Source organism: Cynocephalus volans, chromosome X (assembly GCF_027409185.1).
Source record: "Cynocephalus volans isolate mCynVol1 chromosome X, mCynVol1.pri, whole genome shotgun sequence".
Taxonomy (NCBI): Eukaryota; Metazoa; Chordata; class Mammalia; order Dermoptera; family Cynocephalidae; genus Cynocephalus; species Cynocephalus volans.
The window spans coordinates 109,183,758-109,201,704 of NC_084478.1; the positions used below are offsets into that span (position 1 = coordinate 109,183,758).

Sequence of the window (17,947 nt, forward strand, 5' to 3'; positions counted from 1 at the left end):
TGTATGGTGAAACAAATACGCCACTTGTACTTTTTTTATTTAAAAATTTGATTGTACATATTTGTGGAATACGATGGATTGTTCCAGTACATGCATATATTGTACCATGATTCACTTAGAGTAGATAGCATATCCATCCCCTGAACATTTGTTTTTTCTTTGTAGTGATTACAATCAAGATCCTCTTGTCTAGCTATTTCAAAACATACAATATAATATTGTTAGCTCTAGTCAGCCTGGAACACCAGAACTTATTCTTCCTGTCTACCTAGAACTTTGTACCCGTTAACCCACCACTTCCCCTTCCTTTCCCAGCTTCTGGTAACTGTTATTAAACTCTACTTCTATAAGAACCATTTTTTTATTGTGGTAAAATATATATTAACATAAGGTTTGCCATTTTAACCATTCAAACATACAAGTCCGTGGAATTACATTCACAAATGCTGTGTGACCACCTCTATTTCCAAAACTTTTTCATCATCCTAAACATAAACTACCCATTAAGCAATAACTTCTTGTTATTCCTTCCCCCCATTTTCTGGTAACCTCTGTTTCTGAAATTATTCTTTTGATTTTTAAATTCACCCATGGTAAATGTATATATGTAGTACAGGATGATATTTGGGTACATTTATACAGTGTGCAATAATCATATAAGAGTAATTAGTATATCCATCACCTCAAACATGTCACATCTTTATGTTAGGAACATTCAAAATCATCTCTACCTACTTTAAAGTTATATACAATTTTGTTTCCATTGACCATCCTCTCCCCATCCCTTCCTCCCTCCCCCTCCCCTAACCAGTCTCTAGTAGCCACTATTCTATTCTCTGCTTTTGTGACATCAACTATTTTAGCTTCCACATGAATGAGAACATGCGGTATTTCTGTGCCTGACTTATTTCACTTATAATTTTCTCCAGACTCATCCATGTTGCTGCAAATGGCAGAATCCTTTTTTTTTTTTTTTTTATGGCTGAGTAGTATTACGTTGTATAATGCTCCATTGTGTATATATACCATGTTTTCTTTATCCATTCATCTGTTGATGGACATTGAGATCAGTTCCATTTTGGCTATTGTGAATAGAGCTGAGATGAACATGGGAGTGCAAGTATCCCTTTGACATGATTTCCATTCCTTTGGATATATATCCAGTAATGAGATTGCTGGATCATCTGGCAGATCTATTTGTACTTTGACAAACCTCTATACTGTTTTCCATAATAGGCGCACTAATTTACATTCCCACCAACCACATTTTAATAACTGGAAGTGCATCTCAATAATGTGGAGCAGTTTTCTTCCAAATTAGTTTATGTGTCCGTGGATGAGTAAGTCTGTTTAACAATTTCATTCCAGTTTTTATCAACTGACAATATTAGTCCTCCAATTTTAGTTAAAATAATTGGTAAGTATCTTACAGGCAAAAGAATTATTCCAACATGCACTTTGTGTTTGGAGTGGATCTTTTGGTACTGTTGGGCATTTAGGATGGGTGAAGTGCCTACCTTTATGTTTTTGCTTGTGTGGGAAAAGGGTAATTGTAAAAGAAAGGTGGTAAAGGAGCAGGCTTGAAGCCTTGACTAAAGGTTTGTTCTCAGGCAAACTAATTGTAGGAAAAGTAGGGAATTAGAATGTCTGGAAATTCCTCTGAAAATATCCATGCCCGCATACCCCAGTTTAAATATAGCTGCCTTCACAGGACCCCATGAGATAAAGCAATTCATCTTAAAGGGGTGTGGGGGTCTCCAGAACAGACGTATACAGGCTCATCTTGCATCTTAGGTCATAATGTATCTAGTTATTCTTAGTGAAAATAAGTCATCTGCATTTGTTGGATCTAGATTACAAACAACCTGGGAATTTGAGTTTATCAAGGTTATTCCTGCATGGCTATTTCCTGTCCTTCAACCGAGGAGGTAGATTTCATTTTCCCTTTGCGCTAAGATCATAAGCAGCACCATCCAATTACCTCAATAGGCAGCGGTGTAGTGTTTAAGAGCTTGGGTTTAAATCCTGGCTCTGCAGTTTACAGTGGATAAACACCTGCCTCAGGGCTGTGGAAATGAATGAATCAATCCTATCAATTTCTTAGTAGTAAAATTAGTTTCAAAGCCTTTCCCCAAACTGTTCTCTTTAGAGTACCTTTAGAAGTATTTTTTTTTTAAGTTTACAACTTGTAATTTTACTCAAGGAAATAGAGCTTTTTAAGTGGGAATGGAGGAAAAAGTGGACAGGAAGTGGAGTAGTCACTTTGGCAAATTTTAAAGTAAGAGTTTTGATGTATGCTGGCTTGTTCTTTCTAGCCGAAGCAAAACAGTACCTGTGGGATTTATCCAAGTTTTTAAGTTTGAATCCCATTCATAGAACCCAAGCTCCTTTTTCTCAGGGAGGAGCTGTATAATGAGGCAGGCAGGATTACAGGCCACTCCTCGACCCAGCGGAGCAACTGAGATGGTGTAAGAGCGAGGTCCACCAATCTCCTGCAGGTTTATCATAGCTACAACCCAGGCTAAGTCTGAGAGAGGTCGTTCCCACACTTCAATGTTTTCTTCCTGAAAATCCAAGAAAATAGATGTGATTGCTTGGTAACTAGCAATAGGCCGTCTTGTTTGTTTGGCATTCCGTCGTATTGTTAGAACTATAAAGCACTTATAGGAAAAACTAAAATTATCCTGTAGCATATTTTGGAAATAATGGTTCCAGCAAAAACCCTTTTTACTGATTATAATATCAAGATCAAGGGAAAAAAACAAATATTCTTAAAAGAATAGTGTATATGTTCATATGTAACAGATTTAGGCCCAAGACAAACTTGGTATTGGGTAAGAAGCCATCTTAAAATACACATCCTGAATAAACATTTGGCTGAATTGTAAAATAGAGAAGGCAGGAGGACATGTTCTGGCTGATTCCTATTTTCTCTCATAGAGCATTATTTACTATACCTTTCTAAGCTGGTACCCCTGCTTGCCCAAGGGGTCCTGGTTGATGGCAATTACATCCTTATTCTGAAGTAGAGCTTTGGCTTGAGGGCTGATGTGTCGGAGGTCGTTAGACATGAGTAAAGGAGCTGCCATGATAGCCCAGAGGGCCATCTGAGTTACTTGCTGATCCCAGCTGAGACCAAAGTTGCCAATCACTAACTGGGACAAAGAATGAAATAAGAATTCAAATAAGAGCAGATGAAACATTTTTAAAGTTACCTAGATGACCCATAGAGAGAAGCCACTTTCCACAGCACTGTGCTCTAAGTACTCTCACATAAAGCCTCCTCCCAGGAACTTTACCTCTATTTCCCTTGAATGTCAAATAGGAAATAGGCATACTGCAGCATCTTGAACAAGGAGGGCTCAGGTTCTTACCATATCTGGGTCATTCCAACCCCCTGGTCCAGCGACATCAACAATTCCCTTCTGGTGAGAAGATGTCCAGTCCAAGATACTCTTTACACTTTGCCAGGAATCAAAAATGTCCCCAAAATTTCTCCAGTGATTGCAGTACTGTCGGATTTCTGTGTAATCAGGCTGTGAAACAGAGATATGACTCTTCTGTTTACTTTCTAATTAACATACTTGTGAGATGAAAATAGTCAAGTTTAAAGGAGGCACTTTGGGCCGGCCCGTGGCTCACCCGGGAGAATGTGGTGCTGATAACACCAAGGCCATGGGTTCGGATCCCATATAGGGATGGCCGGTTAGCTCACTGGCTGAGCGTGGTGCTGACAACACCAAGCCAAGCGTTAAGATCCCCTTACCGGTCATCTTTAAGTAAAAAAAAATAAATAATAAAAACATAAAGGAGGCACTTGTGGCCTTTTCTTTAGTTTACAGATTGAACGTCTCCATGAGGAGATCTAGATCATTATTATAATGGACTTTAAAGGGAAGAAGTTTTTCAGAAAGACCATATAACTTAAAATCCTTAATACCGTTTATGCTGGAAATTTGCCAAGTGGTAACTAGGTGTTAGGATTATGGAGGATTTTTACTTTCTTAACACTTGACTATTTTCAAACTCTTCTAAAATGAACATTTATTACTTTTATAATCAGAAATAGCTAAAATGAGGGCTGGTTGGTTAGCTCAGTTGGTTAGAGCAGTGTTATAACACCAAGGTCATGGGTTGGGATCCCGATATGGGCCAACTGCCAAAAAAAAAAAAAAGAACTAAAATGAACTGAATGAGTAAAAATAAAAGCTGCAAAATTACATAGGTGTCCATCAAATCTATGATAAGATCTGTATCCTAGGCATCTACAGATGGTCCCCGACTTATGTGGTTCAACTTTATGATGGTGAGCAAGTGATAGACATTCAGTAGAAATTGGACTTCAGGTGCCCACATGACCATTCTGTTCTTCACTTTCAGTACGGTATTCAATACATTACATAAGATATTCGACACTGTATCATAAAATAGGCTTCATGTTAGATGATATTGCTTAACTGTAGGCTAATGTAAATGTTCTGAGCATGTTTAAGCTAGGCTAAACTAGGATGTTTGGTAGGTTAGGTGTATTAAATACATTTTTGACTTATGATGTTTTCGACATGATGGGTTTATCAGGCTGTAACCCCATTGTAAGTCGAGAAGCATCTGTAATTTGTTAATGGAATGAATACAAGTTTGTAGATAGGCAGCTGGGATATCTGAGGTTTAAGACATCGAGGAAAGGTGAGACTATTTTGTAGAGATTATGAGGAAATAATAGGGATTCATTCCATACATAACTTCAACACTTACCATATGCTAGGGATTCAGTGGTAAAAGTCAGACAAGGCCCCTGCCCTCATGGAGCTTACATTCTAGTGGGGAGACAGACAATAAACAAGTGAACAAATACTTCTATATAGTGCTAAGCTCTTAGAAGGAAATTAAACAGGTTAATGAGATAAAGAGCGAAAGGACAGAGGGCTATTTTAAAGTAGTTGGAGAAGACCCATCTCAGAGTGTGGCATTTGATGTTAAGGAGCTGGCCCTTTAAAAATCTTGGGGGAAGATCTTTCTAGGCAGAAAACAAAGAGCAAATATAAAGGCCTTGAGGCAGCAATAGGTTTGCAGTGTTTGAGGGACAGAAAATCAGTGCAGTGAGGGAAAGAGCCATCACTCTGGAGGTAAGCAATAGCCAGATTCTGTTCCAAGTGCAATGGGAAGTCAGCCAAGGGTTTTAAGCAGGGGAGTGATATGATGCCATTTACATTTATAGAGTTATCTTGTAACTGGTGCTGCTTGGAAAATGATGGAAGTGGGGAGAGAGTGGAATTAGGGAGATCAGGCTATCAGAGCAGTCTAGGTGAGAGATAATAGTGGCTTGGAAGGCCAGCGTGGGTACAGTGGAGATGGAAAGAAGTGAGCTGATTCAGGACATATTTTGGAGACAGTACTGGCAGGATTGCTGATGGACAGGACATGAATGGGGACATAAAGGGAAGAATCAAAGATGACTTCCCAGGTGACAGTAGCTTAGACTATAATTACAGCAGTGGAGATGGTGGGGAGTGGTCAGATCCTGGGAGAGATGATAGGATGATACTATTGAGTAAGATTGGACTGTGAAGGACTTTGTCTCTTTGTTCTCAAGTTCTGAAAACCTATCAGCAAGGCTGTATTGGATTCTGGGTACACTAGCTCACCTTCTGAAAGGGCCACACATAAAGGGGCCACTCACAGGAGTACACAATGCTTCTGCCAGTCCTGTTCAGGGCCATGGACATGTACTTATAACCTGTATGAGAAAACAATGGGTAAAATAAGGGAAGGAAGGGAATTTCCAGCTGTGGCTGTATATTTTAAAAAGAGGCTGCCTGGAAGGTCCATGTTTATATTTTAAAACATCAGCAGAGACAGGTGGTTGTTCTGTGCTTAAACTGTGTATAGTACCACCCAGACGGCTTGGATTTTTCTGAGGAGGTAATGCGGAGATGTTGTGTGTATTAAGGAAAGGCAGGGATGAAGATGTTTCTCAGTGACTGTTTTTCCTAAATGATGTTATAGAGTTACAATTACTAATTAACTCTTAGAGCCCTCTTGAATTAAAAGTGCACAATATTAGCCATGGTTAGGCATGCATGGATTTTACAAATATGAATGAATGAATGAACAAACTGAAAGAGAAGAGGAGAGAGCTTTGGCACATTGAGAAGAATTATTTCCAGTATTCTGACTGGGTATTTAAAATCTGAAGATTAGTTCTCTAAATGCTCAGCTACCTTGGCCTCAAAATTCTTCCCTTTGCTCATGGCTAAATCTCTTGAATGAAACTTACCATCTGTCAAATGTTCCACACTGTCACAGTAACAACCATCAAATTTTAGTAGATCTACTCCCCAGTCAGCAAAGGTCTGGGCATCAATGTCATAGTATCCAAAACTCCCAGGGAAGCCTGCACAGGTTTTATTTCCAACATCTGCATAAATCCCTAGTTTCAGTCCTTTGTTATGGACCTGAAATGAGAGGAGTCACCACAGTAGAATGGCAATCATGATTTAGCAGAAAGAGAGAAACACTCTAGGATGGGATGGGAGCAGAGACAAGTGTACTTCACCAGGTATCGGGGGCTTTTAAAACTTTTTTAAAAACCCCCCAAATTATCCAGATGAGTTTGTTGGAAGACAAAGAACAAATCCCCCAATTCTGTTGAACTAGTTCAAACTATACCTGTGAGCTCTAGCACAGAACTGAGGAGAAAGCTATCAACCATTCTGATCTTCCTGATGTGATCCTAAAAGTTACCTTTCCAGGGCAATGATAGATTTATCTTGACAAAGACTCTCCTTGAGTTAGTCTTGTTTGAGCCTTCCTCTTGAGTTGGCCTCAACTGTGGCCTTCTGAGTCTGTCTTAGTGAGCCCAGTTTTAGCAAGAATCTTTCTAAGTCATCCCTCCACCCTTTATACCTTATCAAGTTCCCTCATCCTTGATGTCTAAGCCTGTGGCCCCCTTTAGCAAGAATTTCCCTACCCTTGATGTCTCCTTTTAGTAATTTTCCATCCATTGAATCCCTCAATCTGCTCACTGGCTATAAATCTCCACTTGTCTTTGTTGTATTCAGATTTGAGTTTGGCACTTTCTCCTATTGCAATAGTAGTGAATAAAATTTGTCATCATCACCTTTGACTAGTGTTGGACTCTATTTCTCTTCAACAGTCTCCAGAATATTTTCCTTTTATCTTCTAAAATTCTAGTTTATAGTACAATTGTAATAGCTAGCCAAAGCTCATATTGAAATGCTTGTACATGTACACATATGTTAAGAACAAAGTTCCCTTTTCCTCTTAGTGAGTTCAGTGTTTCAGCAAAAGGAGAACTTCTCCAAGATGGGCCTCGAGCTACTGCAAAACATGTATCTGCTGATGGGATGAAAATTCCACCCCATAAGTCTTACAATTCAATGTTCATATAACAGCAGCTATTCTACTTTCTAAGCATCATGAAGACTGTTTCCAAACGAGCTTCTGTACAGAAGTACTTAGAGTACCCTGAATAAAAGAGAAAAGTATCTATAAACTCACATAATCAGCAAGGCGGCTGATCCCACCAGGAAAACGCTGAGGGTCTGCCTGAAGTCTGCCTTTTGAATCTCTTTGAGGAGCCATCCAACAGTCATCAATGCAGAGGTACTCATAACCTGCATCCTTCCAGCCATCTGAGACCATGAGATCTGCCATCTGCATGAAGAGGTGCTCACTGAAAGAGAAATTCCAATAATCACTACAACTCGTTAAATGAATGCTTAGTTACCTCCTATTTGTTAGGCACCTTGGGATTTCACAGTTGTTTTCAACCCAGTAATAGTGTGGTAGTAATCACAACCAATACAAGGTAAAAAATGAACTGTTCTTCTAATTTTTCTTCTCCCTCCCCTACCCCATTAATACTAATGCCCTAAAAACTCCAAACAATTATTACGGAAATGAGAAATACGTGATGAACTTGAAAAGGTTATTAGAACTAAGAAGAAAGTTCAGTAGAGTAAGAAACTACAAAGTTAGCATAATCAACAGCTTCCTTAGGTATCAAAATAACCTATTTGGAGAAAAAGATCCCATTTACAAGAGCAACTGAAAAAGCAACAGGAAAACCTAAATTACCTAGAGATAAATTAAAAATTTGTGCAGGGCCCATATGTTAAAACTATGATGGTCCTAATGATTTGAATAACTACAGAAACATTATTTTGCTCTTGGATAAGAAAACTCAATATTTACTAACTCAATCCTTTATACATTTAATAAAACCCTGAATGAATCCCAAAAGGGCTTTTTAAGGAACTGATCCAAAAAGCTCACCTAAAAGATTAAATACTTGTACATTCTATAAAAGACAAAGGAAGCTAGCATAGTTCTATTAGCATTAGAATATCCAGATTACTAAAATTAAAGAGAAAATTCAGAAAGAGATCCAGCCATCTGATACCATGGGACTTAGTATGTATTAACATGGCATTCTTTATAGGAGAATAAAGTCCAGATGGACTAAAGATTTAAATACTTTTAAAAATCCATAAAAATACTACAGTTGACCCTCGAACAATACGGGTTTGAACTGCGCAGGCCCACTCATACGCCAGTTTTTTTTCAACCAACCGTGGATTGAAAATACAGTATTTTCGGGATATGGAACCTGCCTATATGGAGGGCAGACTTTTCATATCCAAGGTTCCACAGGGCCAACTGCGCAGGATTTGAGTATCCACGGATTTTGGAATTGGTGGTGGTGGTGGTGGTGGTGATGGGGGGTGGGGTGGGGTGGTGGGTCCTGGGACGAATCCTGCTGTGATACCGAGGGACGACTGTAGTAGAAAATGTAGGTGGCTATATTATCTTCAGGTCTCAGCATGACCCCAAAGCCAGAAATCATGAAAGAGTTGATGTATTTGATTACATAAATAACAAAACCAGCACATAGCAAGAACTACCGTACTTGCAACACGACACAGAGAGAGAGAGAAAGAGAGAAAGAAAAAGAGAGTCATTCCAATTGAAATATAAGGAACTAATGCTATGGGGCAATCCGTAAAAGACACAACCATGCAAAAAGCCAATTTAACATATAAAAAGATGTTCAAACTTGTTAGTGATCAATGGAGGGAATCTTTATTTTCATTTTACTCTTCTTTACTATCTACATTTTTTGCAATGAGCATGCATTAGTTTTACTTTATTTTTGGTGGCTGGCCAGTTTGGGAATCCGAACCCTTGACCTTGGTGTTATCAACACCGTGTGTAGTGGGTTAGAAATCTTGATTCTCCTTTGATTTTAGAATAGGATTTTTAGGTAATGCACGAATGAGCCAAGAGGCTCGAGTAAGGAGACAAGAGTCCACAGATAAATTTGGCAAAAGCCATCTAATCAATTCTAATCACTGTTTAGGGATTGGATTGTGTACTTTGACTGTTTTAGGTTGCTGGTTTGATTCTGGCTTGATTGACTATTGATTATTTAACCTACTGATAGTTCTCAAGATATGTTAAGGAAACTGCTTAAATGCTGTTTAAACATGCTAAGGAAATTGCCATAGGAAGTATGTGAAAAAGAAAATGTTTACTAAGGACAAGCTGTTTGTTGGTGAATTAACCTAGCTTTCTACAAATTACATTCTGGAATGTCACATTGTGAATTTACTGCTGTTACAAGTTTTACACTGCCTGTTTTTATGTCATTCTTTGATGATTGAATCAACTGATTTTTCTTGTGAAACTTTCTTGTCTTGTCTATAAAAAGAAAGGCTGATTTTGAATCGGGGCTGCTCCCCTGATGGGTGGCAGTCCCTCCAGGCCTCATTGATGGTACTTTGAGTGAATTCTTTCTTTCTCTTTTTTCCATCTCGGTTACACAGAGGAAAGTGTAACAACCGTGTTCTAACTAACTGAGCTAACCAGCCAGCCCCCATGTGTTAGTTTTATAATCAGATACAAATACAAGACAACCACCACTTAAAAAAAAAAAAAGGAAAAAACAAAAAGAAATCCGTGATGGGCACAATTGCCACACATTGTACCCCAGGGTTGCAATGGACTTAGTCTGAAACTTAGAAGGCCAATTTCTTCTGTGATGTCTGACCAACATCCTGACTTTATCTGTAAAGACATTCACAGGAATAACTTATGGACAGAGATGTACTGTGACCACTGCCTTTAGAGGGCCTCTGCACCATGGGTGATGTATTAGTGTTCTCCAGAGAGACAGAACCTGACCTTACGTTTTTAAAAATACATATCAGTGATTCTTAACCTTTTCCAAATCATAGATCCCTTTGAGAATCTGAAGAAAGGTAAAGATACTTTCTTCAGAAAAATACACATACTCACATTTGCAGATTTACATTCATTTCCCCATGGATTCCAGGTTAAGAACATTTGTTCTATTGGTATGTTGCCTAGTCGAGGGGCCAGGCACTGTGCTACGCCTTTAAATGGGTTATTTCATTGAAAACTCACCTGTGTGAGATAAAAAACTCTTTTACAGATCTTTCTGAGTCAGCTTCTGGAGGTAAAAATGTTGTTATATAAATTTACAGATAAGGATTGTGAGAATCAGATAAATTCAATACCTGCTTACTCAAGCCTCAACCTTCACCACTCAAGTGTAAAAGTTCTTCCAGGTCAACCTTCTAGAGGAGGCCACACTCAAGGGCGAGAGGGTGGGGAAAATCTCAGAGATCCCATGGTGTCCCTAACTCCGTGGAGTTACAGTTAAGGAACCCGTGACCCAAAATGGAGAAGAAATGTCACGAGTCTTAGTCCCCGTCCCTCGTACCCACCCCAGCTGTGCTTACAGTTAGCACGCGGCAGAGGCAGAGTAGACGCTCAAAAGAAAGGTCTGAATGGAACCGGATGGTAAATGAAGAAAGCCCCTAGCTGGATGACCGGGCATGGAGAGAGGAAAAGAGGAAGAGAGGGAGAGAGAGAAGCAAGGTCGTATATCAACATCTTAACCATGATTATTTCTGAGTAGTGGAATGGGGGAAATCTTTATTTTCATTATACTTTACTATCTACATTTTTTCCGATGACCGCTGGCCGGACTCCCACCCCAGAAGGGATTACACGGAGAAAGTTTAGGGCTAGTCCCGATGCGCGACAGTTTGCTGGGGATAAAAAGCAGCAGTAGGGGAGCTCTCCACTCAGGCTCAAATGCTGTCGTTGGGACCCTCCATTCCTCCCCAAACACACCCAGACAAACACACGGAAAAGCGAAGGGAAGAGGGCACCCGATATCTGATACCTGATGCAGGAATCCGGCTCTTCCTGGCAGTTAAGGTTGCACATGAAGCGCTCCCAGTGCAGCCAGCCCATGGTAGGCGTCATCGCCAAGCCGTTGTCCAGTGCCTTGGCCCCATGGACGGCCCACAGAACCAGGGCTAGAAAGCGGAGAGCAAGCAAGCAGCCCAGCCGCTGATTTCTGCTCCTCAGATTCATTGTCATGGTGATCACACAGTACAGATTTCCGCGGGTAACCTGAGCTTTTAAGTTTAACCTTAGGGGCGGACCAATCATCGATGAGTTATTAAATAATGACGTTATTGTTTCTCAGGCAACTGAGACGATTGTCCCCTGAGACTGACCAATGATCAGTCACATAGAACATACGCCAACCAATCGCACTCTTCCTTTCTTGATATTGGCCCGCCCCTACCAGAAGAAAGTGCGGCACCTCAGTGATCCCGAGTTTAAGCCGAGAGTTGCTCACGTGACCGAGATCTCACATGACGTAGGTGCTCACGTGATCCATCGCTTACGTGAGCAGAAGTAGTTCTGGTCGTCGTCTACCGTCTCGCTATAGCCGTTTGAGGGAAGAAGGAGGAAAATTACCCGGTATCGCTGGAGGTTGGTGTGTGGGTGGGAACTGGGGACCCGGGGGTGGTGATGATGAAGACCAAAGCGGGGTCCGGGGGCCGCCTCCGCCTTTTTCGTTCTCTGCTTTCCCCTCCCCCCGCTCTCCCTCCCTCCTCCCCCCATCTCAGTGCCGGGAAGCCGCCGTTGCTGCGCCTGGTGGGGAAATGGTGGACGCTCATGACTGTGTATGTGTTTTTGTGTATCGGTCTGTCTGGAGCGGCCTCAGGGGACCCCTAAGAGGGATCGCAAGGTGAAAAACGGTCGAAAACCACGGCCTTGAATTAGGAAAAACCGATATTGAGACTAGTGGTCTGAGTTCCGGTCCATCCATTCAGGCTCCTCTGCCTTATTGTTCGTCGGTCTGTAGGGGCAGGCCCCATGTGACTTAAATCGGTAGGGCCACATTTAAGCAAATGCTGCGTGCCTGACAAAGGCGCCCCAAAATGATTTTACTGAATTGAGTATTTGAATAATGTTTATTTTTCTGTTTATAACAACGATCTACGTGTTCAATTTCGAACATTTGAAAAATAACCGTATACTATAAATTTTAAAAATACGTGTAATTCACTACCCGAAGGTAACTACTCACTCAACCTGGCGTCATTACAGTTTTAAAAAAGTATGTGTATAACACATATATAAATTCACAAATTCTTAACTTACTAATGAAATCCTGGTTCCTACTTCAGGCAACAGAATCCTGGTGGCCTTCCCAGGAGATGCAGTTATGAAGCAGAACCTCCCTGTTAAGGCATAGAGTGCTGCAGGGACGTAAAATGGGACGGGTCATTCCAGGGATAAGGCAGGCAAAAAACCATTCCATAAATCTGTCACTGAGAATGGTTTACATGAAGACTGTTATCACTACAAATGCAGTGCATCAGCCACATAATAGGCAATTTATAAATGTTTGTTGAATTGAATCCTCAGTGTAGTTTTATGGCAGTTATTACACTTTGTACTTTCTTTCCAAGAGGCCCAGTGTTCCCAGACCATCTGAGATAAGCCATCTACATACAAAATTAGAACATTTTGTAAAGTTTGCTATACCAAATCCCAGAAAAGCAATCATATTTTATTTAATTTGTTTGTGTTACCTTTTTTTGCTGAAGTAAAAGTTATTTTTTCTGTAGCAAATTGACTGCACAAAAAATTGAAAAAATGAAATGAAAAAAGCTGCAAACCTACCACTTAGAGTAACTGCTATTAACATTTGGTATATTTCCCATGCATATATTTTTTTTAACATTGTTTTTTATTCCAGTACAGTGCATTTAAAGAATTAAAACTATATAAAAGTATATAGGGTAAAAAGGGAAAATCTTACTTCACTCCCCCACCCTTCAGTTGTTCTTTTCTCTAAAACAAGTTTGTATTAGATGCTCCCAATTTTTTTTGTGTATTTACGCACATATATACATATACATGCATGCTTATATTTTAATGTAAGTAGGATCATGCTATATATAGTCTTTAATATATTTTGGAAATCTTTCTAGGTCAGGGCAGATTGATCTTTCTTTTTTTAAACGGCTGCATAGCATTCCATTTTAAGGATAAACTATAATTCATTCAGCCATTCCTCTATTGGTGGCTATTTAGGTTTCTGGTTTTCTGCCATTACTAACAGTGCTGCAGTGAACATTTGTAAGTATTGCTGTTGACCAGATTCCTAGAAGGAATTCTAACAGGGTCAAAGGATATGTGAACATATATTTTCTGCATAGTTGAGATTATAAAGTAGCTGTGATCTTGGGTCAATTAAGATTATAGCACAAATCATTTCTCATTATTAAATATTTTTATAACTTTTTAATTAGATTATAATCTGTTTTTTTAATAAAGTAATTTTCAAAGAATATATAGCTCCATAAATCTTTCTTTGAATTTCAGATCGTCTTTTTAGGGCACAGAACCTGAAGTGGATTTACTGTCAAAAGGCATAATACGTATTACCAAAATGCTTTACAGAAACAGCATATTAATTTTCATTCCTCTAGTAGTGTATTAGTTTGTGAACCCTGAATAACTTTGACTTATTGTCACTGTTTAATTTCCACTGTCTTGATGGATGAAAAATGGTGATTAGTTTTGGTTTTAGCTTGTATTTCCAATGATTGATCAGGTTTGAACATTTCGAAAACTCCTCTTCTGTATCCTCCTATACCTGTATTCCTCCTATATTTACTCTGTTATCAAGCCTAGCAGATTCCACTTTTTTGATATGTGTAGATCACACCTTTCCTCCCCTTTTTACTGCTGTTGCCTTAGATGAACCCCTTAACATATATCTAAGAGACTGGTTCTGACTAATCTTGCTAGTTTCACCTCAACCCTCTTCTGTTTGAGTGCAACCCTGTTGCCAGGGTGATCTGTCTGAAAGGGTTCTGATGACATCACTCCCCTTACTCACTTATATCAGATAAGGCCTTTAGGATCTGATCTCTCCCTTGCCAACTTTATCTCTTCCTTTGCCCCCTCCTATTTTATGTTCCATCGTAATTTAAAAAAACCATTTATGGATCGCTGAACAGATTAGTCTGCTTCATTTAACCATTCTGCCTCCAACCAATGGAAGTGACCAACTAGTCCCTCCTTTATACTATCCTTACACACTGCACAGAGTTCTGTTATACCAAGTATAGTGTCTATTTGCACTTACATTTTTTTTTTTTTTTGTCTTTTTGTGACCGGTAAGGGGATCGCAACCCTTGGCTTGGTGTCGCCTGCACCGCGCTCAGCCAGTGAGTGCACCAGCCATTCTTATATAGGATCCGAACCCGCGGCGGGAGCGCTGCTGCACTCCCAAGTGCTGCACTCTCCCGAGTGCGCCACGGGCTGGCCCTGCACTTGCATCTTTAATAAAGATATTCAGTGCCCCTGTAGGACCATAAACCATTTCTGGACTTACTGATTCTTGTATGCAGAGCTGAGTACTGGACCTGGTAACTAAAAAATGTTTGTAAAATTCATGTGTGAATTGCCAATAATGTCTTTTTCTCATTTATCTCTTAAGCCTTAATATTTCCCTGATTTTATTGATTCACATGAGTTCTTTATATAATAAGGATATTAATGTATTTGTTTAGGGTATCTTCTCAAGTGTTTTGTCTGTCTTCTAATTCTATTTAATTTTACTTTTGATCTAATGAAGTTTTGCATCTTTATGTAATCATATATAGCCATCTTTTATTTGTTGACATCTTCTACTGATGTTGTTGCTATTAATTTTTAAGGTCTTTTTATTTTCTGACTACGATGTTACCACATGGTCAATGCAGAAAATTTAGAACATACAAAAATGTCCAAAGAAAAATAATCTCCCCAAACAGAATGCTCTTTTAACCATACCATCCAGAAATAACCACCATTAATGATACCTGATACATAATAGCCATTGAATAAATAATTGTTGAATGAATGAATAAGTTAAAAATTTCAGTCTTTTTGTTTATGTGGATGTCTTACAAAAAAGCTATTGGTGTAATTGAGTTTTGTATTAATAGTTGGCTTTTTTCTCTTACTATATTGTGAATATTTTTCCATGACAGTAGTCTTCTGATTTTTTTTCCAGCCACACTGAAATTGCATTGAGCCAATCTTGCCACCAAGAGCCCAACAGTCACCATGATGCTGAGCACAGAAGGCAGGGAGGGGTTCGTGGTGAAGGTCAGGGGCCTACCCTGGTCCTGCTCAGCCGATGAAGTGATGCGCTTCTTCTCTGATTGCAAGATCCAGAATGGCACATCAGGTATTCGTTTCATCTATACCAGAGAAGGCAGACCAAGTGGTGAAGCATTTGTGGAACTTGAATCCGAAGATGAAGTGAAATTGGCTTTGAAGAAGGACAGAGAAACCATGGGACACAGATACGTTGAAGTATTCAAGTCCAACAGTGTTGAAATGGATTGGGTGTTGAAGCATACAGGTCCGAATAGTCCTGATACTGCCAACGATGGCTTCGTCCGGCTTAGAGGACTCCCATTTGGCTGTAGCAAGGAAGAGATTGTTCAGTTCTTTTCAGGGTTGGAAATTGTGCCAAATGGGATGACACTGCCAGTGGACTTTCAGGGGCGGAGCACAGGGGAGGCTTTTGTGCAGTTTGCTTCGCAGGAGATAGCTGAAAAGGCCTTAAAGAAACACAAGGAAAGAATAGGGCATAGGTACATTGAAATCTTCAAGAGTAGCCGAGCCGAAGTTCGAACCCACTATGACCCCCCTCGAAAGCTCATGGCTATGCAGCGGCCAGGTCCCTATGATAGGCCGGGGGCTGGCAGAGGATACAATAGCATTGGCAGAGGAGCTGGGTTTGAAAGGATGAGGCGGGGTGCCTATGGTGGAGGGTATGGAGGCTATGATGATTACGGTGGCTATAATGATGGTTATGGCTTTGGGTCTGATAGATTTGGAAGAGACCTCAATTACTGTTTTTCAGGAATGTCTGATCATAGATATGGAGATGGTGGGTCCAGTTTCCAGAGCACCACAGGGCACTGTGTACACATGAGGGGGTTACCTTACAGAGCCACTGAGAATGATATTTATAATTTTTTCTCACCTCTTAACCCCATGAGAGTGCACATTGAAATTGGACCCGATGGCAGAGTTACTGGTGAGGCAGATGTTGAATTTGCTACTCATGAAGATGCTGTGGCAGCTATGGCAAAAGACAAAGCTAATATGCAACACAGATATGTGGAGCTCTTCTTGAATTCTACTGCAGGAACAAGTGGGGGTGCTTATGATCACAGCTATGTAGAACTCTTTTTGAATTCTACAGCAGGGGCAAGTGGTGGTGCTTATGGCAGCCAAATGATGGGAGGGATGGGCTTATCCAACCAGTCTAGTTATGGGGGTCCTGCTAGCCAGCAGCTGAGTGGTGGTTATGGAGGTGGTTATGGTGGTCAGAGTAGTATGAGTGGATATGACCAAGTTCTTCAGGAAAACTCCAGTGACTATCAGTCCAACCTCGCTTAGATAGAGAAGGAGCACTAAACAGCTATTACAGAAATAAAAGCTGTGCATTTATGGGAGTTGAATAGAATGGGAGGGATGTCTAGTATATCCAGTATGATTGAAAAATGAGAAATATAATTCGTTCTGATCACTTTAGTCATCTAGCTTTCTTTCTTCCTTTGTTTGTTTCTTCCTTTTTCTCCTTTTTTAAGAAAACAAACAAAAATTAAGTTTAACAGTTTTGCATTACAGGCTTGTGATTCATGCTTACTGTAAAGTGGAAGTCAAGATTGTTTAAAAACCTTCAAGCTCAGTAATTTTGAACACTGAAACATTCATCTAGGACATAATAACAAAGTTCAGTATTGACCATAACTGTTAAAACAATTTTCAGCTTTCCTCAAGTTAGTTATGTTGTAGGAGTGTACCTAAGCAGTAAGCATATTTAGGTTACAGCAATTTCACTTATGTTAAATGTTGCTCTTATACCACAATACATTGAAAACTTTGGATGCATGTTGAGAAACATGCTTTTTGTAAACTCAAATATAGGAGCTGTGTCTACGATTCAAAGTGAAAACATTTGGCATGTTTGTTAATTCTAGCTTTTTGGTTTAATATCCTGTAAGGCACGTGAGTGTACACTTTTACTTTTTTTTTTTAAAGATCTGGGGCAATTTTGAGATGTAATACCAATACTTTAGGAGTTTGGTCATGTTGTTTGTAGGAAATTCTGAGGCTTTGATTTAAATCTTTCCTTGTATTGTGATTTCCATTTAGATGTATTGTACTAAGTGAAACTTGTTAAATAAATTTTCCTTTTAAAAACTGGAAAAATCTTATATGGTTTGATTTTTATTATGTTCTATCTTATGGGCACACTGTAATTGACTTTATAATTCCTTTTTATTAAAATTTTAATTTTTAATTATAAACAATACATTAGCATTTATATGTATGTATCATTGTATATATCATTATTTCTAAGATATTCCTAAAAGTGGAATTGCTGAGTCAAAGGTATACGCATTTTTAAGGCTCTTGATTTGTCTTACCAGAAAGATTATGTACTTAGTCTTTCTACCAGGAGTGCATGTTTTTAATTTTCCCCCCATACCCTCCTTAGTGATGCACATTATTC

The 17,947-nt window shown here is 39.5% G+C and overlaps 2 protein-coding genes across 3 annotated transcripts; one reads left to right on the forward strand and one right to left on the reverse strand.

Moving 5' to 3' along the window:
* Positions 1–59: 59 nt before the first annotated feature.
* Positions 60–11,436, reverse strand: GLA (galactosidase alpha). The gene is made up of 7 exons (XM_063083821.1): positions 11,237–11,436; positions 7,522–7,696; positions 6,278–6,455; positions 5,646–5,737; positions 3,375–3,536; positions 2,958–3,155; positions 60–2,564 (listed from the first exon to the last, which is right to left on the reverse strand). The coding sequence occupies exons 1-7, from the start codon at positions 11,434–11,436 to the stop codon at positions 2,274–2,276; spliced, it is 1,296 nt and encodes a 431-aa protein (XP_062939891.1). The 3' UTR covers positions 60–2,273.
* Positions 11,437–11,706: 270 nt separating this feature from the next.
* HNRNPH2 (heterogeneous nuclear ribonucleoprotein H2) lies at positions 11,707–17,621 on the forward strand. Of its 2 annotated transcripts, none has more exons than XM_063083138.1 (2): positions 11,707–11,826; positions 15,425–17,621. In XM_063083138.1, the coding sequence occupies exon 2, from the start codon at positions 15,478–15,480 to the stop codon at positions 16,825–16,827; it is 1,350 nt and encodes a 449-aa protein (XP_062939208.1). In that variant the 5' UTR covers positions 11,707–11,826; positions 15,425–15,477; the 3' UTR covers positions 16,828–17,621. The 2 variants fall into 2 exon arrangements, with proteins under 2 accessions (XP_062939208.1, XP_062939207.1); XM_063083137.1 differs by having other exon boundaries at positions 11,708–11,838.
* Positions 17,622–17,947: the final 326 nt, after the last annotated feature.